This window comes from Strongylocentrotus purpuratus, unplaced genomic scaffold (genome assembly GCF_000002235.5).
Source record: "Strongylocentrotus purpuratus isolate Spur 01 unplaced genomic scaffold, Spur_5.0 spur5_scaffold_5, whole genome shotgun sequence".
In the NCBI taxonomy this organism is placed as follows: Eukaryota; Metazoa; Echinodermata; class Echinoidea; order Camarodonta; family Strongylocentrotidae; genus Strongylocentrotus; species Strongylocentrotus purpuratus.
In genome coordinates, this window is record NW_022145611.1 from 24,504,696 (window position 1) to 24,531,542 (window position 26,847).

The 26,847-nt window shown below is 35.9% G+C and overlaps 1 protein-coding gene across 4 annotated transcripts; it reads right to left on the reverse strand.

The window, feature by feature from the left end:
- Window positions 1–6: 6 nt before the first annotated feature.
- LOC585672 (protein phosphatase 1B) lies at window positions 7–20,814 on the reverse strand. 4 transcript variants are annotated; one of them, XM_785492.5, is made up of 6 exons: window positions 20,706–20,814; window positions 13,769–14,937; window positions 11,113–11,230; window positions 7,633–7,738; window positions 5,532–5,589; window positions 7–4,739 (listed from the first exon to the last, which is right to left on the reverse strand). In XM_785492.5, the coding sequence occupies exons 2-6, from the start codon at window positions 14,618–14,620 to the stop codon at window positions 4,716–4,718; spliced, it is 1,158 nt and encodes a 385-aa protein (XP_790585.1). In that variant the 5' UTR covers window positions 14,621–14,937; window positions 20,706–20,814; the 3' UTR covers window positions 7–4,715. The 4 variants fall into 4 exon arrangements, with proteins under 4 accessions (XP_790585.1, XP_011682451.1, XP_011682452.1 ...); XM_011684149.2 differs by having other exon boundaries at window positions 7–4,872; XM_011684150.2 differs by lacking the exon at window positions 7,633–7,738.
- Window positions 20,815–26,847: the final 6,033 nt, after the last annotated feature.

The following is a 26,847-nucleotide window of genomic DNA, read 5'->3' on the forward strand; positions in this document are numbered from 1 at the left end:
AATTCATTTGCAATTTATCAACAGAAGTCGTGTCTTTAATTCATTAGCTTTAGAATTCTAGGTACATTTGTTTTACAGTGATAATCCCCGATAAGTCTACATCATAACATTGCTTTATGTAATGACACTATAATACATAGGGAAGAATCCAACATTTTGAACGATAACTATCCCATTTTTTTTCTCTTTCCATATCAATCAAATTTATCACCTCAGACATAGCCATAAATTTCACATACACCTCCAAAATTTGTAAATATAAATAAGCATTGATATAGAGCCAGTGTTTTATGTGGCATACATATCTACTTCACAAGTATTTAGCATTCATTGAATCAAATTCTACATTGACAGTAGACATCAATTTTGAAGTTTCCCATTACATGTCACATGCATACTTTCTTTTTTCTGTAGATTATACAAGTACATATTTGTTGTTTTACTATTATATATACAGTTTCTTCACTCATTTCTACAAAGATTCAAATAGCCTCTACATTTTCTATCATTCTCAGCACAAATGAACCATGCTAAAATAAAATAAAAAATAATAAAAAAATGGAACCACTCTGAAAAAAGGGTTCAGATTTCCTTTTAAAATAAACTAAACCAACACAGCACTTCAACTGAATGTAAATACATAATATCTTATCATCTTTACAATAACTGCCAACTTAATAGGACATTTTCGTAATTCAATCAAATTCAATGCACAAATCTTAACAAATATAAGATTTGGGCATTAAATTTGATTACGAAACTGGTCTATTAGGATGTCATACGGTACTCTTTATGTTTGTTACACACACAACTTATATGGTCCATCTAGTTCTGAACCTCTACTATATTATATTGCTCCTGCCATGAACGATTTACAATTGCCCAGTGAATTACTTCCAAGTCTGGTGTATTGTACATCGGTTCATACCTTGACAACAGTGTTTTTCCATACCATTTGCACACACCTGAAAGAGTCTGAAGACCAATGCTTAGAATTTCAAGATTTCTGAAAATAACCATTTAACCAAAGATGATTCTTAACTGACAGATACATCAAGACTGGCTGCGGACAGAAAAACTGGGCATACCATCACCATACAGAAGCCATCACAAGGCCCCTGGCCTGTGTGGACGGCATCAGTTAAGTCAAGATTCTTAATTCCACAGACGGTTTTGGTGATATACATCTAATGGTTTCATTACTACTCAATGAAATACACACATAACTGCAATTAATCTGATTTCAGTCCATACATGTACAAACTAGCAGAAGGGCAAGTGTGTAGGTCCACAGTATACTATACATTGGATTAACAAGTATTTTAAGTAACTGAATACTTGAACCACATCTGGTGTATTGTATCATAAATTGGAGCCACTGCAACTGATAAAGAAAACAACAAAACAAATATCAAGATCATTTTTTTTGTGCTCAGTAACAGCTTGACACTACAGTATCTTGTAATAAATCTACAGTAGGTGCACAACTTGTTCTTCTAAGTTCCCTAACCTAACCAAGAAAGATAAAAGGGAGGGAATATAAATGTTGTATATTTCAGCCGGCCTTTTAAAATATGCTTACCGTACCTGTATTGAAAGCTCTATTTCAATTTTGCTTTAATAAACAGGGTTAATTGGTCATAACAAGTTCAAAGGGAATAAACTATTCTGTTTCATTTGACGGCTGAGAAAGACTGGAGCAAGGTTTGGTGGAAAATCTTTTTCAAGACAGGAAGCTTGCTATCTATTTCAGCATTTCTTAATGAGGATTGTATAATCACATGTGCAATTTTATTTTAAAACTCTGAAACAAGAGCACATGGCACCTCACAGGTTACAAGCAGAAAAGAAGGGAAAGGGAAGAATAAAGGTAGAGGCTGCTAAGAAAATGTCTTCTGAATTCCAGGTCATTGAATATTCACCATCAAAATACTGAAGCTGTAGAAAAGACTTGCTCACTTTCTACATATATTTCTTCATTTTTTTTTTTGGGGGGGGGATGCCTGGCAGTTTTTAATGAATGGATGACCTTGGAATGAACAAATTCAACAAAACTGTTACTTTTTTATGGATTGGAATTTTTGTTGAATCATACGTACATGTACATGTACATCCATCTAATCAACAGGTAATTAAATACCACTGATGATAGTCTTTGCAGATGAGAAATTGAAAAATTGTGTTGAATTCTCTATAGCAAAAAAAGGCAATCATCTTTAAATACTGCCAAATCATAAAATATCTGAAAATGTCAATCTTTTACCAACAGCACAAAAAACTTCTTGGTTTTAGTAATCTGAAGAAGAAAAAAAGCTGAACAAAAAGGAAAAAAGGAAAATTTCAGAACACAAGTCACTACTTTATATACAATATTAAGTACCATACAATAAACCTGATGTTGATAAATATAATTCAGGAAAAAGGGGCCCCACTAAAACCAAACCAACTCTTTTCATATAAAAACATGTAGTTACATTAATAATGATATACAGAAAATAAATGTCATTTACATTCCTTTTAACATTAATCTCAACTTCTAATCTAAATAGTTCCCAGAGTATTTAATAGATTTACACTCATTTAATAGGGCTGTCGTGTGGCTCTAACAAACTAAATGTCACAAAAAATATGTACATTCTCTCAGTAAAATACACACAAGAGCATATACATCATGTTCCCATGTTTTGAAAAGAAATGAAACTGAAACCAACATACCAGCCTGAGTTTGCATCTCCGTTAGACACACATCAATTTTGTTATCTGTGTACATGTACAGGAAACAGCCTCATAATCAAACCACAATTGCAGTTCATCATGTGATACATGTTCGTACAGCACAATATTTATGAACAAATGAAATTGTTTGATTCTGACATTTATGAAAACACTCGCCATTTATCATGTTGAGAAATTAACAAATGGATCAATATATGACAAAAATCTGAGAATGGGTAAAAAACAGTTTTTCAATGGCTTCTCTCAAAATCATAATATCAGAATTTGTCAGAATTTATGTTAATTGAAAATGTCAACCAAAAGTATCATTTGCCCTGCAATGCGATTTTCATGCATAGAAGATCAGACCAGTCATGTATTGCATAACAATCTGTCCGGAGTATTACATCAGTGTAAATTTACAAGTTTCAAAAATATATTCAATGCAAATAGAGTAGCCATATGACAGTACAAAACACTCTCTTTATACAAGCAGTGCATGAACCATTGCTGGTAATTAAACATGGTGTAGACTAGAGAACTCAAAATCAATCACTAAATTATAATGGAAAGTGATAAAAATCAACTTTAGAAATGGCACCAACTCCTTTATTCTTAAGAAGGAGGAAGAAAAAAACCACTTAATGCCACTCTACATTTGCATATTACATCAAAACAGGTTGTGATACACTTCAAAACAGTAATCAAATATAAAGACCCCAACTAAATATTTAAAATATTCATTACAGTGCTACATAGCTAATCAAGCAATGAATTATTACATGCTTAATTGTATTGCTTAAAATTCTGGAGAATAATCTGCACACAATATTAATTTATATCAGATAATGTCACATGAAGAAAAAAAAAGCTGATTGTCAATATTGACACAGTATACAAGTACAATACATGATGTTATACAATGATGAAGCTGATCCTAATTAAATGATTGGTTGAGAGCGTACACATGACCAGGCATTTATTTTAACTAACTCATAGTTTTACTAATGACCGGTCATCAGTAAGTCCTTATGTCTGGTCAGGAGTAAAACCATGTTATAAAACATCATTTTATAAAACAAATAAAACATCATCTTATAAAACAAATAATACACATCATTTTGTTCGGGCATTAGTAAAATTACCCACACTCGGTACATTTGAAACAGTCCAAACACCCCCGGCTATCACCTTGTGCGTGTTAGACTGTTCCAAAGGTAGTTCTTACTAATACCCTCAATGCTGTGTATTATTTGTAAACTAAATGTAGATATGTATTCACTTCCCATGATACACATTTCACAATACTATCATACATTTTATAGCAACTGTATTATTCACAAAACCATTGGTCATTTACTTCTATACAAAATTTAATTCAATTATGTTGAATTCATCGCTAATTTTTCAGAAGAAACTAAATCTTTGTTCTTCTTATATCGAAGCATAAAGTTACATTACTGTAACATTTCTAATATTCCTACAAATGTAAAATTACCTAAAGAGATAGCTTAAATCATTTTGGAACTGTCTTTAAAATACATGTAGCTATACATCACTCATTTAAATGAGCAAGCATAGAATTGAAACTGCTTATCATGTACCACATACACTTATCAGATTACACATTACAGCTAACAACTGGGAAGTGCATCTAATTACAGAATTACATGTATGTCTACTTCCACCTCAAGGTTTAGAAGTAATGTAAGTAATTCCCTTATAAATGTCACTTTACTTTCTAGACTAAGAAATCACATTTAATGTTTGCCTTTCAATTCACTAGATAGAATGAAATTGATGACAACATTTACTCTATACTTGTTTCCAAATAAGATTCCTAGAAATCATCAACCAGCAATGTAGCTCCCAAGTATCCAATGACGGATAGGACTTGACCATTTGACTTGAAGCAGTCTCGCATGACATATGGTTACTATCGTAGTGCATCATGTAAGATATCCTTAAGGAACAGGTGTCTATGGTTGCCATGACAACGGCTACCATTTTTCATCCGCTGAATCCTAATGCATTGATAGGAAGGAAAAGGGTGCAAGAGAGGTACAAGTATAAAGAATAACAAAGAGTGAAGGGGAGAAATGTGAACAGAATTTGGGGATGTCCCTTCAGCTCATATTGAGCATCACATCAGTGCATCTACATGTACAAATATACATGTAAATGTTCAAGCCCATAGGACATACAAGGGTGAAAATTAATAGGAAAATGGCAAGGGATAGAGAAATGGGAATAGACCAAAAAAATAGAGGACATTAGAAACAAATTCAATTTTTTTCCAGAGTTGAACTAATCAGTCCAATCTCTGGAACTAATAAATAAAATAAATAAATAAAATAAAAAATGTCACAAAATGAATGTCAATATGGATGTGCTCATCAAGAAATAATGGTGCTACAACTATAGCAACTCCCAATTCAAGCAAAACTACTTTTTATATTCCTTTCCCTTCCTGTTTCTCAAAGGAACAATTTCTTGCGAAGGGTCACACGCACTGTACTGTGTACATGTTTATGGCATAAAATTTTGAACTAAAATACTTGACTTCTGTGCATATAAATTTATTTTATGTCAATTTACAGCTTCCATCATGATATGTTATATTGATGCATTGCATTCGGACTTGTGAAAGTGAACCTTTTTTTATTGTTTAAAGGTCATCCAAGGTAACCGCACACCTAGCATGCATCTTTGCTTACACACCCACTCACCTCATCAGGCAAGCAATCAAAAGGGTTTTTGAGAAGCAGAGAAGCACTAGAAGAATTACTTTTATATGGGGCTTTTAATTTCTTTACCTCATCATGCTTCCTGTTAGGGATGAGCCTGTTCAGAATTTCTTCGATGGTTCCTTTCCTGTGCATGGGAGAAGCAGAAACAGAGGAAGAGAAACGGCACAGAGGAAGAGGAGAGAGGGGGAATAAATGGTAATAGAAGTACAGGGGAAATGAACGTTGACAGATTTGGAATTGATCAGATAAGAAATAGAAAGTACGAGAATCAAAATGTAAATTCATGTTTTGTGTCAGTTCTTCATATCACATACAATGTACATTGTAGTCCCCCTCATTACTTATTCCAAACAATGGGAATATAACTTAGTTTTGAAATAGTATTTGGCTGTACAACAGTCCTTAATCTATTTCAACTTGGTGTTTGCTAAGCTTTTACCACTGTAGCTTGAGTATTCAATGGTTTCCTTCTTCACAATTTGATTTTTTTTTTAATTGAGGGGGGTGGGGCACTTACAATGTACCGGTACTTGTACTGTATACAGGTAAATCATATGAAAATGTTCAACTTTGATGATACATGTCGATCATAACTATCTCTGCCAATAATATTACAAAATGTCAGAAACCAACATGCACTAAAATGCCTCATGCTGTAAATTGAACAGTTGATTATCATATACACATCCAATTTGAGATAATGAAAAATGTTAACTATAATGAACAGAAATTAGGACAGATAAATAATGAACAGAATTAGGACAGATAAATAATGGATCAACTTGAAATACAGTGTACATGTATGCAAAATATGTGCTGTAGCTATGAAAAGTAAGTGTATTATGAAAGTGAATGAAAGCATAGTACATGTACAATTTTTGTAACATGTATCTGTTACTGATTGTAACAAAAGGACATTATAGCATAACACCAAACTACTCTAGAAAGCTTTCAAAAGAGTACGATCAACAGTACTACACACAGTTGTACATGTAAGGGAAACAAATTGGTTTCTTATGGCAGGGCTTTAACTTTATGAGTGCCGCTAATATTGTACAGAACAATGCAATTAAAATAAAAATTGAACTAAAGTTTCAGTTCTTATCGTTCTTTATTCACATACATTTAACTAAATATATTAGAAACTGTATGAACTGCATCTGAGCTGTAATTCTATTCCAAACAACTGACAGTTCAAATTGATAGTGACAAAGGATTAAGTTGTGGGGGGGGGGGGGGTATATTATGAAGAGTCACTAGAAATTACTTCTAGTTATGAAGCGTTTCAGCTATATATCTTGATAAATTATGGATACATTAATTTACTGACTGAAATACATTCACAAGAAAGGGTGGGGGGGGGGCATACCTTTTGGATGCATTTGTTTATTTAGATAACTACTGTAGACTCCCTTGTTACCATTTTAAATATTTATATTTTGTAAGTTTCATTTAGTCCCCACTTTCCATCTCCTTAAACAGAATTTTTGAATAGTAACATATATACGGTCTTGGTATACATGTACAAATCACCCGCAAGAGAGCTTGTTAGAGTGAATACCGAATCATGAAATAAATGTTACATGTGACCCAATGCCTAGGAATATACTATCAGAGCTGCCAACCATTCCATTTTTGCCAGAATTACTCCGTTTTTTCCTCCCAATTACGGTATTACGTTTTTTCTTCATAAAATACGGTTTTTTATTAATTTTAATTTTTTTTTTTTTTTTACATATTTTTACATGTACCGTATGTCAAACGACTGCCCTAAAATGGTGATTCGATCACAAATTCAATAGAAAACTAATTTTATAAAATTTATATAAATAAAATGCCGTTAATACCAAAATAACCACAAAAAAAAATCCTGCTTGTATGGAAAAAACAGCATGATGAATGAACATTTCTGCATTGGAAGTGTGTCGCGCGTGGTTATAAGTTTTGTTTTTATGAATTCCTTTTTTTTGCTTGAAATTCCTTTTTTTTGCCATCATGATTCCTTTTTTTGGTCGCACAAGGTGGGCAGCTCTGTCCTATCATCTTCACTTATTGCATAAAAGAGGGGTGGACAAGTCGATTTGGTACCAACGAATGAAAGGGAAGTTGGGAAGAGGGGGGAGAAGGAGGAGGGGGAGGAGGAGGAGGGGGTGAACCCTGAACTCACTTGGCTGAAAGGCCTCCGCCGGGGGGAAGACCTGGAATATCTGCCATTCTAAGCACATGCATCACTAGGTCCAGCTGGGTCTGGTCTCCAAAGTTTTCCATTACCTCTGCAGAAAGAGACCCAGGCAATCAAGCATGTTCATGTTACAAAATAATAGAAATAATAGCAAAACAACTCAATAAAAATAAAAATAATAAATAACAATGAAATGAACAGACATGTAAAGTACATGTACATGTAGACATGACATAAATCAACTTGTGATATAATACAGTGCAAAAAAAAGTAGAACCTAACTTTTGTTGATTCCAATTAAAATATTATAACTTGGGTGGCCTTGCATTATATTTCATTTTAATGTCTTGTGATACCGTATTCATAACTCAGTTATTTGGCTGTTAAATAATTTAAGGTTATCCTGTGGATTGAAACAAGGTGCTGTGAATGCTATATTGGATCACTTTAAACAATGAAGCATGAAGCAGAATTTAACTTTTACAATGGTTTACGATGTAAAAGACCATGACGTACTACATGCATGGCCAGACCCACATTCAGTTCATAAGCCCAAACTTGGTACAAGGAGAATTTGACAGCACTTTTTGTTAAACCCTGGTGCTCAGCCATCCATGGCAGAAATACTATGTATTTAGGACTGATGACTTTACTATTTTTCTGAAAAAAGGAGCACTGCCAAGCATTTTCCTTCGAAGGTTATTCCACCATTTTATATAATGATTTTATTGTCGTTATTTTGCCAATTTACTTATTCACATCATTTTAAAATGGAAAGAATGGAAATAAAATTGAAGGCCATCTAATATTTACATAGTGATTTTGATTATACATGTACTTTTTTTTTCAAATCACTGTCACATCTTAAAAGAGTGGGATTGAAACAAATCAGAAACAATTTGCCTGATATGTTTTGTTGCAAACCCAGATAAAAATTTCAATTTAGTGTATCGGTATGCTAGTAAAAATTGTATTTGTTAATTGAAATTAATATTTTCAGGTTTTTTTAAATTTTAAATATCCAGCATCTGTGATGTAATTTATCCCCTGACTGATGTTTAGATTCGTCCTATATCAGTAAGAATTGCAAACCTACTGCATTCTGAACAAGCATAATTGTTTTAAGACTGCTTTCATCAAAATAACTTTTCTAATCACCTAATATTTTGTAGTTTAAAAGTAGATATTCTAAACTCTGGCATATTACATGTTTGCTGCTTAGAGAGTAAAATGGAGGGTTGACAAACTGTACATGTATAAAGGAAACAAAATTCAGAATTCAAGCAATATGGTATGAAAGTGCACATGGGGTGCAATTGTGAAAAGAAAAATGAATAGTTGAAAACAAAAAACGAGTGTTAACAAGTGCATGACAAAAAAAAGTTATCTCCTGCAAATTGGGGGGAAATAGAAACATGACATTTAGCATATGACAGTGTGAAACATAAATTATGAAGTTTGATATATTTTTACATAAAATGTGTAAGTAATGTAAATGTACATGTAAGTGAACATTGATAAGAGAAATATGATTTTAATGCAAAGAAGATGCAATCAAGTGACTACATAAAGTACATATAGCATTCAGCAAATTCCAAGATTTTCAATTCATGCAAAATATTGGTGTAATGAATAAGAATAAAATCTGTATTCACTACATATTACTTTAATAAACAATAATAAACTGAAGTTTTAGCCATAGGAGAGTAAAGGCAACATGAATAGAGGTGCTCAAAAGGAAAACTAGAGGAAAATCCAACCTTAATAAGAAAACTACTCTAAAAGAAATCAAATCTTATTATGGTGATTGTTTGAATGAAATCAGACCCTCCCAAAAAGTTATGAATCTTTAACAATTGTTATCACTAAACGTATAAGCACTTCAAAACAATTGAATCGGTAATGACTGTGATGTAATGCCAAACAACTATTCCATTTATTTCGACACATTAAATGACTAAAATTACAATTTTTCAAAATGTTTCTGACTTACACTGTAGTAGGTTCTTTCTTTGCAGAGAACCTACAGTATGCTATCCATAATATATTTTGAATAGTGCCCCAAGGGAAAAGGAACTTATTGCTATTCTGTTTCTCTTATTTTTTCTGCTTTCATACAATTGAACTCATTACAAAGGTTGGATTTGCCCCTTAATCATTTTACTTTTACATGTATGCTAATTTGATATTTACATGTACATGTATAAGGCCTGTTAATCTAAATTGGATTTCAAAACTTATTGATATGAAACATGGCTAAAGGAACTATTTCAACTTTCAAATTTCAATTCTCATTTTCTTTCCAGTTCTCCAAAAGATTCTAACCTTGGTATGAGCGTTTTTCTCATAAGCTTCAAATTCAAGAAACCATCATACTTTGCTATTTAAATCAATGACTTAAGTACATGCATACATGCAAATTTTGCAGTACATATACATGTACAGTGTACCTCACTATATACTATTGAAAATTCATTTGTAGATACAACACACAAAGCAGGTGGCATTGCATTTTCATGTTTGTTTACATACAAATATACAGTGTGTGTACATATGGACCATGCATCCATGCCAACAAATATTAAAGCCATGTCTATTCTAGCTAGCTAGATTACGAGTCAGGAACATCTTGCTTCAAATGCATCAAACAATTCTCTTCTTTTTCAGTCCATGTACATTATTAAACTACACATGTAGGTGAGGTATTACAACTCACAGGTATACTTGCATGCCTACAGATGTACATGTACATGTAATTAATTAGGAATTTTACTTTGAAAGCTGCCTAAGATGACAGCAATTGAGAGGACCACATTGTACATAAATGAATGATTTGGTAATTGATTTGTAGTTTTTCTTTTGCATAGTTGTTTATGTTTTATAATTTTGTTTAAAAAAATCAAATACCATTCAATAAGAATATCAACAAAATAACTCCTTCACTATTAAATGCAAATTTCACTAGTAGGATATTTACCTGATCATCCAAAATTCCTACTCTTAATTAAATTAAAAAATCAAAAATTAAAGAGACTTGCCACTAGTTACCTTTCAGAGGAATTAAAAATCTATTGTTTTTACTTTTCTAAGACTTCATCAAAACAACTTGCTATCAAAGTTTACTTCCTCTTTCAGAAAAAGTTCAAATTGCATGTCAGGTAAACAAAGTACCACATCAGATTATCAGTCTGTATCGAGGCGAATTTGACTAACCTTCCTGCTCTTTATACAAATGTGCATACCATAATATCAACATTACATTCTCTCTCTAGACATGCACAGTACTTAAGCGGACTAGATCTGAATGGCACAACTCTTGGTCTAAATGAATGTTGTACTCTTCATGTATACAGTGTACTTGATAGATGACAAGTTAAAGCAATTCGTTATAGAGCTTGTCATGCCTTTACACTACATGAATATCTGTCTACAATTCAAACTACATGTACACTTTAATTATCTCACCTTTGACTTTCTCTTCAAGCAAGACATCAAGCTCTTTCTCTTTTGTGAGAGCATCCTGGGATACCTCAGGAGCATTCTGGAATAACACGATCACGATGCTCATGTTATCACGACTTCCCTGTGAAGAAAACAAAAACAAGACAAATATGGTTGGAAAAAAGTGATAGTGGAGTTTTACACAAAATGGGTTTACACCTGAACAGTGTCCTTAAAAAAATTAAAATAAACCTTTTTTTAAACCAGATGCTTTCTCCTTGAAGGAATAAAGTGTATCAAATGTTTCAATGATTTCAATGATTTAAGGTATAAATTAATATTTTGTAGGGGAGAATGAAAATGGATTTTGTTTTGCACTAAACATCTGCATGTACAGTTACTACAGTACCTGAAGTCCTGAAGATGAATTTAAAATATTGAAAAGCATACTTGTCAATACATGTACATGTCCATTGTAGGTAACATTGAACTTGTGACAAATACATGAACATGTTTGTCTTGAAATTTGTAATTCCAATGTCCCCTACACAATACTTTTTTCCTCTAAAATAATTTAAACCAACTATTTGTCCAAAATTAAATTGCATCTCTTTTGCTCTTGAATGGAAGAGATTCAAATGTACATGTACATGTACATGGCATCTGTTTGATAAATTGAAAGTTTTACATACATGTAGATTCAAGAGCAGATACTAAATGCATCATGTGTGTGTCACTTGAACACATTCATCTTCAGAGGCATACAAACTAGCATTGCTGATAGTGACTGAAACACAGATGTGCAGCTAGCCCCCTACATGTATGTAGAGTACATGTACATTTACAATGTATGTTGTGCTTTCTCCCAAGAGCCGGACGGAGGCCAGTGTTTGCATGACAGCCTACTACTGCCCTATTTATAACCAGTGACTCACCCCAACCATTATGCCAATCAGCTTTAATATGCTCACATATCCATCTGCCATCTGAGCTGAGCTAAGACAAGATCCTGGCCAAAAAAAGATTCAGTACCTGACAACTGGTGGAACAGTTCAAGTGTCTGACCTTAAATCAATGGGTGCTATTCACCCAGAACATGTTATAATTGTTTTATTCTTTCTGCTTGATTGACTACATGTACATGTACATGTCCAAATCCTTCTTATACATGTATCTGAATACAGGCAAATTCGCCCTGAGCCCCCATTAATTTTTTTCACTGTGTACATGTAGGTTGTATACAGTGTACATTGTACATGCAATTATGTATTAAAGTAAAAGTACATTGGTTTAGGCCTACATGTACACATTAAAATGATGTGAGAAGCCTGCTGGGTAAAGAGATCATTTAGTGTGAATTTAAACTAAATATAAATCAACAAATATACACATTGTAATAATCTCTACAATGTATGTGTACAGATGATTTGAAAAGCTTTGCCAACAAATAAATGATATAAAAAATTCAATAAAGAAGTTAATGATTAATATTGTTCAATTTTTACAAACATGTAACAAAAGAATAATGCCTCTTTTTATTTATTCCCTCCTCGGTCCTAAATGTATGTTATTACATACAGAGGGAAATTTTCATTATCTACAAATTATATTTCACTAAGATAAACGTTCTTCATCAAACTACATGCTACCATGTCTATACATGTCATCTCCCATCATTGCCCATACAAGCAATGTTTAAACATTAAAGTGGTGACAAATTAATAAAGCTTCCTCAAAAATCTGATTTTGGCATGGTTATACATGTAATATACACAGTAACACTGTACATGTATACAAGTACACTGTATTACATTTTCACCTCAATTTGGAAGTGCTAACTGTAGATCGATTAATCTCTGGGCCAATTCACATTTACCTTGCAACACTGCAATACCCGATAATTAACCTTAAGTCATCTAGAAAGTAATCAAGATGTTCATTGTGTTGTATTTGACTAACTTTGACTAAATTTGACTAACAGCATGAACCTTTATACTGATGACAAAGGACAATTTGTGATTGACTGTACTGTGCGTAGAAAATTAAAAATCGCAGAGGACAAGGTCTTGTACAGGCTGCACAGGTAATAATGGTAGGGTATGCAGTAAGGCTGGGCACAACAGTGTAATGAGGTACCAGAGTACACTCCCAGGCTTACAAGCAAATACTTGAATATTCGGACGCCATGTTTTTTTATAATTTTTTATAATTTTTTGATTTTTTTTTCTTTTTTTTGCCACCACACCACTGGTGCAGTATCCCAGTATCGCTGAAAAACGCATGCAATTTTACTTCAAGTTGCAGTTGAAGGCGCTGATTTAAAAATAATAATAACAGTAAACAATGCTGTTTTAAAACCAAAGATGGCAGAATAATCCATTGTCCTCCGAGTCCAAACAGAAATCCGGACATTTGGTCCCAGTTTCTGAGTGATGAGTTTGACAGTGCTCGAGTTGGAAAACATTTTTACCGACAGTACCATGCCAGCGGCCGCCGCTCTCTCTCGCACGGCTAAGCGTCGGCCTTGACAATTTTTTTTTGCGGCCGAATATTTGGGTACAAGAAATCGTACCCAAGTAGTTGTCAACCGTGCGGGTACTCGAGCATTTGACTACCCGTCGCGGCCTTAGTATGCAGGAGGATAATCAATGTTCAATAAAATAATTCACAATTCACATACCTTCTGTAAACAGGTCTCAATGACTTGGTTGCAGATCTCTTCCAAGTTGTCTGTTATGGCTAATCTTGAACGTATAAACTGGCAGAGTTCTTCATTCGACATCACATCCCATATTCCATCACACGCCAAAATAATGAACTCTTCTTCATCTGTTCTTTCAAAGACCGTTACTTCAGGTTCTGGTGAAACGAGCTGTTCCGTAGGTGGTTTGTCTGGGTTATTCTTGTAGTCGTAATCACCCAGGGCTCTTGAAACCGCTAAAGATCCATTCACACGCTCGATCATTACACTTCCACCAGCATCCTCTATCCTCTTCATTTCCTTGGGCTTCCCAGGTTTGTGGTCTTCCGTGCTAAAGGTTGGCTTATCCTCGCCTTTCCTCGATAGGACCGACCTTGAATCCCCGCAGTTGGCAAAGAATAAATGCTTTGGCGATATAATAACTCCCACAGCAGTTGATCCACTCTTATCTGAACTATCTGTCCTTGCAAAGTCAGTTCTCATCTTTGAGTCTATTGAAAGGAATCCAGTCCTAATACCCTCTTTAACTGCATCAGTAGAGGGATTCAATTTACCATCTACCTTTGGGGATCCTAGAAACTCAGGATTGGAAGTAATTTCATGAAGTATGTGCTCTGAGCAATGCTTGGCGACCTTTGATCCTGCATGACCATCAAACACTGCAAAAAAGGACCAGTCCTTGAGTCCATGTGGTAGACCTGTGACTGCCGAATGGGCATCTTCCATCTCTACCCTCCAACCTTGCATGCTACTAAGGCCGTAGCGTAGCCCATTCCCAGACCCACGTTCATTCTCTTTCTCAGTGTTTGGCTTCTCTAGAAATGCCCCCATGATTATTTAATATGCTCCTCGCACTCCAGCAACAAATGTTACACTATATTTTGGCTTAAAGGAAATCGCTTCTGTTGCAATAAGTTTGTCATCACAGTTGCCACACACACAAGTGGTTCGTTATCAAGGACGCAAACCTGGTACCTTCAAAAGTTAATGCCAAAGTGATGTATTTCCTGTGGTCATTGTATCCTTGTGTTCTTTGACATACATCTGTTACTCATCTCACAAGGCGATTACGACTCATACCGTTGCAGTGATGAGATCACTCAATACACAGCCCACTAGATACCTTCTATCAACCTGGGACTGACTACCTGCGTGTATAAAAAAAAGAGAAGAGAAAGAGATCATAATAAGCCATCAATCAAATCTAATTGGTATAGTTTCCTGTTTCTAAACATTTTCAATACCTACAATGTACATGTTAGTCCTGAGTCGAAACGGTTCCCCGCCCGGTCCCAGACCGTCACGCTGTAACCCAGGTTGGAATATTTGACTTTCGGGTTTTTCAAATGTAATTTAACACTGATATTTTGCTATAAAAGACTTGAAATATACAATTTACATGTACAAACTTAAATTTAAAATGAATTAAATATGCTTTAGAAATAAATGGATATTGTTTCAGTTGACATATGTCATTTTATCGCTCTAAAATTGAGGCTGCAAGGAAGGAGTCGTGCTTTGAGGTACCGAGAGCTTTCAGAAACGCAAGTTCAAATATGATTCACTGAAGACTGCAAGTTAGTTCTAATGCATGAAACCGCTTAGAAAACATAGAATAAGTAGAAAAAACTGATGTTGACAGATCAACAACATCGTCAGCGTCGTCAATTTGCAAGACGGCATCGCCGATGAAGCAGAGGTCTGTAAACAGCCCAACGTTACATCAATGTGGTAGCAACATTTGATTCTAAAATGTGCATGTATATAACTAAAAATAGGTCCGAGTCGGGACGTAGTTGTTGTTTTACAATTGTGCTCTCATATTTTTGAATGATTTTGGTACAACCATGTATAGTTGTTTGGGTTCCTTACGGCACGCATTACAGCTAATGAAGTGTTTGCACAGTTCTTACGTGACTAGTCCGAACTTGCCTTGCAACAGCTACTGTATCAGTATTGAGACTTGTTGGGATTACTAAGTGATTATCAGCTTTTAAAAGAAGCATGCTGTGTTTAATGTGAGAGAAAAATATTTATTTTTTCTTTAAAATATCATATGATTGGTATGTTGTAAAGCAGAATTTTTTAGAAAACCATTTTATTATTCTAACATTAGTGATTTTCAACCTGATTTATTTATCCTGCCGAGACCCAGCGCCACGGCCAGTATAGCTAGCTACATGTAGCTAGCTACACTGGCAATAAGAACCCCATGCCGTGAACAGCGAACTGCTCAACAGTTTTATATTGGCAGTTCGGATCGATTCAGGATCAGCTAGAATATAAATACAAATTGGTTTTAAAAATTAAATACTTTAAAAAAAGTTTTAAGGTGAATGAATTTTTGTGGTGGGCAATACTGCAATTTCTTATCTATTTCATTATTTACAGTACCGACTCATACCTACATGTAAGTAATAGTTTTTAAAAAGAACATGGGCGTCAGCTGGGAAGGATTAGGGGCGATTTTAGGTTTTAAGGGGTGGAAAGTTGGAAACACAGTGATGCCCAGGCCCGTAAGTAGGGGGAGGGGGAGGAGATGCAGACGTTATATGAGGTGGACCCTTTCGAGGGTGCAAAGCGCCTGAACGAGGGAGGGTCTGGGAAGGGGGGGGGGGGTGTTGGCTGTTCCCCCTTTGAAGGTAGGGAAAAATTTTGCATTTTTCTGTCTGCAAAACAAGTTTTAGATACAATTTTGAACATCAAAATAGGAAAACAGATGCGGCATGGGATGAAGCTGGAAGCTTTTGGGGTATTTTTTAGGTGGCCTGACTGACTGACATGGCCAATCAATTCGCAATAAATCTTTTTTTAATACGTCTTGTCACCAGCGGGAGGGGGGCGGGGGACAGATGCAGTACTCTCAAATACCCCTTTCAAACTGGCCTGATTTTCATCGGATGCATCCGGACACATCTGATGAAACGGACACTATGAATGGTACAGAGGAGAAAAAGCCAATAGAATAGCCAATGAAAAGAAGAGATATACCCAAAATCTCTGTGTATAAAATGCACTTTTTCCCGCCAATAGAAATTTCAAAAGTCGGGGGTACGTCTTGTGCACGGGTACGCACACACAAAAAGAAAAAAAAAAGTGTCAATTTATGCCCCTCCACCTGGCAATGTCTCCCAGCTCAGTCATACACGGTGTGTTGACTCACCACTCGGAAACTAGAACAACACTACCTGTATGGTCAAATTTCTGTTTGGACTTGGACTCTTTGAGGAAAATTTGTCTGTCATCTTTAGTTTTAAAAACGACATTGTGACAATTATTTTTGACAAGTTCACAAGCACAAATCGGCACCTTCAACTGCACCTCGCAGTAAAATAAAGGTCCTTCCCCGCATGGGTTTTTTTTAACAGACCTGGCTTGCTGCCTACGGAGTCTTTAAAAAAATAAAATACACGGAGATTTACAGGAGTTGTCAACAGTGCGAGTACTTGCATTTTTGAGTACTCGTCGCAGCCTTAGACTCCAGTAGAAGCACTTTGAAAGGGGTATTAGTTACGGGTCTGATGCCTTTGGCATTTGAACAGGGCGTGGTCTAAAAGGGAGCTTAAAGGACAAGTCCACTCCAAAAATAAGTTACTTTCAATAGAAGCAGAAAAATCATACAAACCAATCAAAAAAAGTTTGAGCAAAGTCGGATAACTACCGGTAATAAGAAAGTTATGAAATTTTGATGACATGAGTCTGTGCCATCATTGGCACACTTACTGTATCTACTAATTTTTTTTTTTTTACCCTAAGAATCTTTTTTCCTAACACCAGCATCCAAGTTATACTGATAGTAATATTTTTTTATGTGGATGCACAAATATAGAGTAATTTTTTTCAGTTACCCGGTAAATCATGAAAAATGTGAATTTTAATAAAACTATTTATATAAAATACTTTATGCAATGAATTTGGTATGTGTGTGAAGAGTAGCTCTTCCGTGTTCACTCCATCACAGCAAATTTGAAAATGACGCACCTACCGACGTGCAAGAGGTATTTATACATAACCCTTGCCATGCGGTGGTGCTACTCCAGTATTCGGTCAACGCACTGACATTGGGGTCTTTGTCGCTCAATTTTGTAAAAATTGTGTGCAAATACGCTTCGCTCCTTGTCAACGGAGATACCACGAAAAATCGTGTGACCGAATTCTAGGCGGCGCGACCGAATACTGGGCAGAAAACTGCTCCTTCTTCTCAAAGAAATATTTTGCTTAGCATCATTCTATATTTTAAGTGACTTTAAAAGCATGTTACAGGACCAATTTTCATTTCTTTTGATGGGTAGATTGCCAAATAAAGGAGGTACGTATTCAAATTATAAGTGATTTCCCCTTAAGGTGCGGGTGCGCGTGCCTGAAATTAGCAAACCTAATGATAAATATTAAATTGCTGAAATCAATTTGAGCAATTCATCATTAGGTCGCTAACTTCAGTAACGTGCGTGCCCGCACCCCACTGTCAGTACAATATGCGTATGTAATTGTATTTGTATTATGCAGCAGTTTGCCGTGAATCCCGTGAAAAAGTGTATATTATAAGTCTTTGTTTTTAGGAAAAATACTCCAAAAAAAGATAAGAAAATTGACACGAAACAGGTAAGAAACATAATGACTTTTAAATCTTGACCAAAATATTTAAACAATTGATGAAGATTTAGTTGATTTTTGGTATGTTTTAATAAGGTTTCTCCACGCAGGAGTTACGGGTAAATAAATGGACACGAAACTACACTAACACCAAAAACTTTGGCGTCCATTTATTAATAATAAAAAATAAATAAATTTCTGGAGAAATCAATAGTCTAGACTAGTCTAGATCGAATATCACATTTTAATTATAATGTTAGGGTGTCTGATCGCTCACCCGATGTTGTGTGCTAAAATCCTTCCCAAAGAGATTGCACGCATCCCTATGCAGTTTACATGTACGTGCATTGCGCGACCATGCAAAATTGGTCAACGATTTTATGAACAAATTGAAATTCGAACCTTTATCGCTCGTGATCCTGAAGGTGAAACTCAATAAATAAGGTGTCATATGAAAGAGCAGGTTTTTCTCCATACCCCCGGAATTCTAAAAATATCTTGGTCAAAACAGCGATTGAAATGTTTTTTGTATCCTACATGTAGCTCCAAAATTTGCCACTTTCCTAAAGCGCTCCCCCAGGCTTATGGCAGGCTAGATGGAAGGAAAATATATATGCACTTATTTTTTCGCTGGCCCCAAGAGATCACACGCGATAAGTTTGAAAATAACCTTCCCCCCATTTGTTGAATTAGCTAATTAGCGAGGGGTGCGCTCCGCTCAGTCCACACCATGGTGACAACACGTAAAAAATGCCCATGCATATGTATTCGGACCGCGTATGTGTATTAGGCGAGCAAACCTGGAAGTGAATGCACGTTATAGTCAATGGAGGTATGGCTTGCCTTTCGCGCTCAAACCAGGAAGTGGACATAGTTGTAGACAAAGTACTCAAATTGCGTATTCAGCTTAGCAACATGTGTATGCTTTGCACACACTTGCAATTCGGCGATACAGCTGTTTGGCTAAATTTAGCAAAACAACACAACTCTGCGTGTACGTCTTTTTCGTCGATTCTGACCAAAATGCTATGAATATTGCAGCGTTTTGGAGGGGCTGTATCTTTTGATAGAAACATTGATGAGACTTGAAATTTGAAATGTATTATTCTGATTACATTTTATATTCAAATATCGGCGCTTGTTCAGAAACCTATCCAAAATTTGACCTTCACACCGGCGGGGAGATACCCTACTAAAACATACCCAAAATGAAGTAAATATTCATTAAATGTCCAAATAAAGATCATGAGGTAAAAGTCATTATGTTTATTACCTGCTTTGTGTCAATTTTCTTGTTATTTTTGGAGTATTTTTAGGAAAAGCAATGATATTAGTATACACTTTTTCACAGGTTTCACGACAAACCGCTGCACCATACAAGGGCATACTGATGGTGGGTTGCGGGCGGGTGCGCGCCTGTGCAGTGAGCTGTGTGAAGTTATCTACCATAATGTCTCAGATCCTCATTACAGTAGATAACTTCACACAGCTCACTGCACAGGCGGGTGCCCTCCCACAACCCACCATCGGTATGCACTTGTACTGTGCAGCGGTTTGCCATGAAACCTGAGAAAAATTGTTTAGGGGGTCTAGACTACTAATGGTCTATCATCTTTTTTTCGAAAATACTCCCAAAATAACAAGAAAATTGACACAAAACAGGTAATAAACCCAACAACTTTTATCTTTAAGTCATGATCTTTATTTGGACATTTAATAAAGATTTACTTCATTTTGGGTATGTTTTAGTAGGGTATCTCCACGCCGGAGTTACGGGTCAAATTTTGGATAGGTTTCTGAACAAGCTCCTAAAATATCTGATATCAAACAAAAATGGTGAAAAACGATTCCAAATTGAAAATTGAAAAATCGTTCAGACACGCTTATGTTGTCAAAATCTCCGCGAACTTTGTCACCCCTTCATAATCATACTATAATACCCAGAGTAATATAACAAGCAAATATAACTTACATTTGCATTTCAAGTTACACAGTCAGTAGAGTCACGCGAGAGTCTAGGTCTACCATTTTCCCATACAAAACACACGCACCCGTCAGTCGCTCCTACTCGCCTAGCCCTAGAGCCAGGCTACTTCTTTAGCTACTGAGCTGAGCTGAGCGCGATGAGCTGCGCCGCTGTGAAACGGGTTAATCTGTCTTTATATTATATTTTACTGTTACATCAGTAACTTAAGTGTATGAAATGCATACGGTAATAAATTCACAATTACATAACTTCCATACTTTATTGCAGTTATCACGCATCTTATTAAAACACACAACGAATCACATTAAAAAAAATCATACTTTGTAACGCACTTACCACTTTACCAGGGTTTCGAGAAGGTTGCCATTACACCGGATAAGCGTTGCTTTGAACTTTGATTGGCGTCTGAGATCACGTGATAAATGACATCATTTTAGTGACTCTAATTTTAGGCATAGGACCTCTGCTGCCTCTGCTCTGGACATCATGCCTAGTACCATTACTTTTTGCATGGTTTTCAGAAAGTAATAATAATTATGTCGGCACAGGTCTATTTTGAATTAATATCTAATCTCAATCTTCTAGATATACTTTGAGTGTAGGCCTAATGCATTATAGATATACTTGGTCAAGATTTTACTAAACACTCGTCGCGGACTCTATACTCTAGGTCAGTTCGATTATCAAAATCGAATATTTATCCCAATTATTGCAATTATTGGAGAGATACCAACAGTGAAACTCAGGCGCGTAGTCAAGGGGGGGGGGGGGGGGCGGGGGCGGTGGGGGAATCCTGGCTACGCGATTGGTGAAACTCATGTTACCTTCCTTATCAGAATCTTCTGAAAGCGATAGATATGAAAGAATATGTTAAAACAGAAGAGATACAGAGGGAATGAAATATTGTATAATAATAATTTTATTCAACTAGAAGGTCAAACCTTATTTGAGGAAACTTTGTTTAAAAAAAAAAATATTCACTTTTGTGATGAAAATGGAGAATCGAAACCTGAAGCTCATTTCATAATGTTAGGTTTGAGCAGAGTGGAAATTTATAAATTAGCCCCTTATGAATAGAAACAAAATGTTCAACCTTTAAGAAAGTCAATTCACACTGACTTTAGTTTAGAATATTTTTTCAAAGAAAGTGTTTACATTTGAAGATTTAACTGCAAAAATAGTATATAAGAGTCAAATTAAAAAGAATGTAGAAACAAACTCGGCAGGCGGCAATTTAATGTCACTTTATGATATTTCAAGAAAAGAAGTATAAGATATTTGTTCAAACAAAGATGTGTACCTTAAGTGTAAACTGAGAGAATTTCAGTTCAAACTGTTGCATAATATTTTATATACAAATCATCATCATTTACATAGATTCAGGTTCCATGAAAATGGGTTGTGTTCATTTTGCAAAATTTTTGAAGAAACTTATCAACATGTATTCTTTGAATGTAATACAATTAAGGAAGTTTGGGGAAATGTGCAGATAGACTTAATTTAACAATTATGAAGAAATTATCCTGGAAAGAAATTCATATAGGAATAGATGACAGTACTTTAAAAACAGAGCCATTATTGAACCACATTTTGATTTTGATTAAATTTATGATTTTCCACAGTAGAGAGAAGGGAAACCCTGCAAAAGCAAAAGAAATAGAAGAGATTATTGGAAAATAGAAATGAAGAGAAAAAAACTTTCATTAAAAAGAGACACCGTGACCCTTTCAATTAATTTAAGTTTAGAATAAATGTTTTCTGTTTTTAATTTTCTCAATATACAACTTCCAGACCCTCATCTCTTCTCTACCTTTGCTTTATTTTATTTTTTTTCCTTCTTTTTTCTCTTCTTTTCTTTTTCCTTTGTTTGTTTGTTCGTTCTATCGTGGTGTGTGTTTTGTATACTGTTGTACTTGTTATGTGTTTAAATGTTGTGTGGGGCGTGGGGTAGTAGGTGTTTTCTAGCTCTTTCTCTTTTTATATATATTTTTTTTTCTCTTTTTTTTTTTCTCTTTTTTTTTTTTTTTTTTTTTTTTACTATATCCTCCTTTTTTTTCTCTCTCGGTAATTTAAGAGGAAAACAAAATATTGTGGAAAAGAAAAGAAATAATTTGAGATTTGTAAGCAAACTGGTCGAGAAAATAGTACAAACTTTATTTGCGATTTGCGAGGGAGTTCCAGAGGCGTGCAACAACTCGGTGAAGAGAAGGCAGGATCATCGTGTACGTAGTCTTCTATTCAGTTTCAACCCCAAATCGATTTTCATAACTACATTCAATATAGGATGTTAAATATCATAATGTCATCATCAATGTCAAATTACTGGCACAGGCGACTGATCCAGCCAGCCAAATATTCTCAGATAGATTGAGAATCACTATTATGTTATAAAGTGGGGATGACCGTGACCATGATGCATCCACTTTACTGTTTAGGAATTAGGGTTCACAATAACCCCTAGCGACATAGAGTACCGATCGACTGTGACATCATGATTTTTTTTTTAATATATTAAAGAATTTCTCAATTTGAACTTTATTTTCCGAAAGAATATAAAAAATAATGTCCAAATTAAGCCTTGGCTGAAATATGACCCGTCCGAATAAATCGAGTTCAACAGGAAATCCCCAAGGGGGGGGGGGGGGTACTCAGATTTGGTTTGGACGGGGGTGTGCCGCTGAAGCCTCGAAACCCCTACCCATTTTTAAAGGTCATTTTGGCGGATTCATTTCTTGAAGTAAACCATGTTTCAAAATTTTCAAAAGGATATGGCAGGCTTTAGTAAACTTTTCGAGTTAGATACAATTAAAAATTTAGAGTGGCGAGATATATTTGTGACAAGTAGTTCATATATAGAATAAATATCTGTAATACTTTAATTTTCATGGTGAGGTATGTTAATAATGTCAAGATCAGGGGTGGGGGAAATTAAGTAGGCCTACCAACTTAAGAAAAGATGAAGAAAACCATTTTGAATTATATTATTATATAGGGACGAGGAAAAGAAAAGGGCCATTAGAAATAATGAAAAAGCTGGGATTACAAATGGAGACCAGTATTGGAAACGCCCCAATTTCAAAAAATGAAATGGAAGCTCTTATTACCAATCATTGTGAAAGAATATGTTTTGACTAATACATGATTATAAAAAAATTTGCCGGGAAACCGCCTACTAATTCATATATTTGGTAAATTTGTTTCTCTCATGGTCTGTGAGAGATATAGGGTAGTCCCATATACATCTTTCTGTGTATAGTGCTTGTAACTTTACGAAGAAAGGGCCAAATTTCTTAACCTTTCCAGAACCTTGCAGATGCTAGATGCTAGATGATCAACCTTTTCTGATCGATTCCACAACGTTTCTTTCACAATTAATGCAATCGCATGACCATAACTGGTCTTTACCTTTAATTAAGATTCGTTTACCTTTCCACCTGAGCTTGTTAAACTATACTCTAATTTTGCAGCCAGGTCAACTTACTTATTCAGTATATTTCTTGAGTTGAGAATGTTAGCAGTTATCCAATGGGGGGGGGGGCGGCAGGCGGGTCCACGGGGGTGGGCGACGGGCCCGGACTCCCCTGGCAAAAAAAAAAACAGGTAAAAAAACGTAAAGTTTACCTTTTTAAACAAAAATCATTTTTTGTTTGGTTCTTTTGCAAGGGGGGGGGGGGTGAATGTTGATTTAAAAAAAATTAGTGCTTACCCCCCACCGCCCCCTCCCCCACTGAACGAAATATTGGTCGGTGCAATTTTCAAATTTTTGGGGCAAAAGGAAAAGAAAAAATATCCTCCCCCCCCCCCCCCCCACTGAGCGAAATAATGGTCGGCGCGATATTCAAATTGTGGTGGAGAAATTGCCCCCCCCCCCCCCACTCTGAGCGAAATTTCGGGGAGGGGGCCAAATTTGAAATCGTGCGAGCCAAATATTGGTACGTAATGGTGACCAGCAGTGGCGTAACGAGCAAAAACGTTTGAGAGTGGGGGGGGGGGGGGTAGAAAAAATTGCATCGCCACCACTCTTACATGCAGGCCCCGCTGAAAGTTTTTCAAAGTAGGTGGGTGGGGGCTAAATTAGTAATTACAATCCTCTCCTTTCTTCACTTTTCTCTCCTCTTACCCTTTCCCTTCATTTCCTTCTCTCTCTCTCTCTCTCTCTCTCTCTCTCTTTTTTTGGCGTGGGGGGGGGGGGGGGGGGAGGCCCCTAGGCCCGGCTCCCTATGAGGCGCCTATATACTTAGGATTGTCTTCTTTCCCTCTCTTTTATTACGATTTTGTATGATAATTTTGACATAGAATTGTTAATTCCTGTTGTTCTTATATGGAAAGGAGAAAATACTATAATTCAAAAAAAGCTTTTAACTTTCAACTTGGGGCCCTCATTTGTTCACCTCTTTCTCCTATAATGTGGGAAGGAGGATTTTCTCCAAATGTTCTAGACAAGGGTGATCTTCTGCCAACGGTGGACGGCTTGTGCAAATTTGTGCCTAATTACAGTGGCGGATCCAGGGGGGGGCCGAAACGGCCGCGGCCCCCCTATTGGCGGCGCAAAAAAAGGAAAAAAAAGAAAAGCGAAGAGAAAAGAAAGAAGAGAAAAGAAGCAGAAAGAGAGAAAAAAGGAGAAAAGAAAAAAAGAAAGCCCCCCCCCCCCCCCTCCCTCCCACTCCGGGAAAGCCGATAAAGGGTAACTTTTCACGCAACAAAGTCCGGCCCGTAATACACAAAATCCGGCCCGTACTGACTTTCCACACTGGAGGTCACTGTGATAGGTGGCTATCTCATTAACTCAGCTCTCATTTAACATAAGAAAAAGAGGATCATGGGGGACCAACAGACGCCGATTGGGGAAGTTTTCTATATAGAGGGAGCAAGTAGCTACAAGTAGGACAGTGTGCCTTTAAGAGTCGAGAATGGAACAACCAATCATCTTCTTCCTCTAACAATATCATTAAACTATGAGAAGTCAAAGCTTCCGCGCTTCGCACGGGAGGGGGGAACTGAATTCAGACAAGGATCGAGATCGAGATTCGAGAATGGTACAACGAATCCTCTTCTTTCTCTAATAATTTAATGAAACGTCAAAGCTGCCGCGCTTCGCGCGGGGAGGGGAAAGACTGAATTCAAACAAGGATTAAGAGTCGAGAATGGTACAACGAATGGTCTTCTTTCTCTCATAATTTAATGAAGCGTCCGAAAATTACGCGCAACGCGCAACGCGCGAGCGGGGGAAAACTGAATTCAGACAAGGATTATTTTAGAGTCGAGAATATAACAACGAATCATCTTCTTTCTCTAATAATTTAATGAAACTTTTGTCATGAAAGAGGCTTTAACACAATATCAAATATCAAATGTATGTGTGTGTGACTTTGCTTCTGCAAAAAGCCTATGCAATGCATCTTATTTGATACATTTAATTCATCCTCTATTACTTTAATACATCACATAAGCAACTTTGGCGCAAGTCGATTTTTGCACCCTTGCAAACAATGCCTCCTGTTCATTTATAGATGAAGTTGAGTTCTGGTCATGCGATTGCATTGTGAAAGAAACGGTGTGGAACCGACCAGAAAAGGTTGATCAGCTAGCATATAAGAATTTGTGTGTATTGCAAGGTTCTGGAATCATCAAAATGATAAGAAATGTGGCCAAGTCTTGGTAAAGTTACAAACACTTGCACAGAAAGATGTATATGGGACTACACGAACACGTGGCGTAAAAAGCCGGCCCCCGATTGTTACGATGTTACATGTATATTTAGAATATGAAGGCATTTGAAGAGCCAAGCTTTTCAGGGAACATGTCTTAACTGATGTTCTTCCACACTTGCATAATAAGAATGAGTAATGCTCACAAATTATTTTTCACCTCTTCCCAGATTCCAACCTTCTCTTTATTAAGCGTGAACACATACCACACAAAAAAGATACCAAATGATTTGGGATATAACACTCTTTCATAAGATGTATAATAATTTACTGTCCATAGATGATCTTTAAAATAATTAGCCATTTTCTAGGTGTAAACTTTTTTTTGACTCACACGGTTTAGAGCTAAGGTGCTGTGGTCTAGTGGATAAATCACAAGCTACAGGGTTCAGGATCGACAAGTGGACATGAATTTTCCTCGCCCTTCCCTCTTTGGTTTTCTGCACTTTTCCTCGTAAAGTTGGAATAAGTTTGTCCTTCGCCTTTTCATGAAATGGTTCCGCCAATATGGTTTGTATAAAGTTAATATCTTCTCCGAACTTTATTGATCAATCTAAAAAGGTAAAAGATTGATCTATAAGGTTATGAGAAGTCACAAACTTATAAATCATATTGTCGGAGGTTTATTCAGGATGAGAGGTAAGAACATGTATTCCAACTTCATATGCAACTGTATATTTTAAATACTACGGATAAAAATAAAACGTACCAAAAAATTATTCTTGCTGGCTGTATGTCGTGCAAACAATATAGAGTGATTGATTTAAAAA

Bases quoted from the DNA above. Each gene is read 5' to 3' on its own strand.
- LOC585672 (XM_785492.5), bottom strand. From the start codon at position 14,620: ATGGGGGCATTTCTAGAGAAGCCAAACACTGAGAAAGAGAATGAACGT. The intron at 5,590-7,632 runs GTGAGTTCAGGG...TCCCATGCACAG, and splicing joins GGCGGAGGCCTTTCAGCCAA to GAAAGGAACCATCGAAGAAA. The intron at 4,740-5,531 runs GTAAAGAAATTA...TCAATGCATTAG, and splicing joins CTAACAGGAAGCATGATGAG to GATTCAGCGGATGAAAAATG.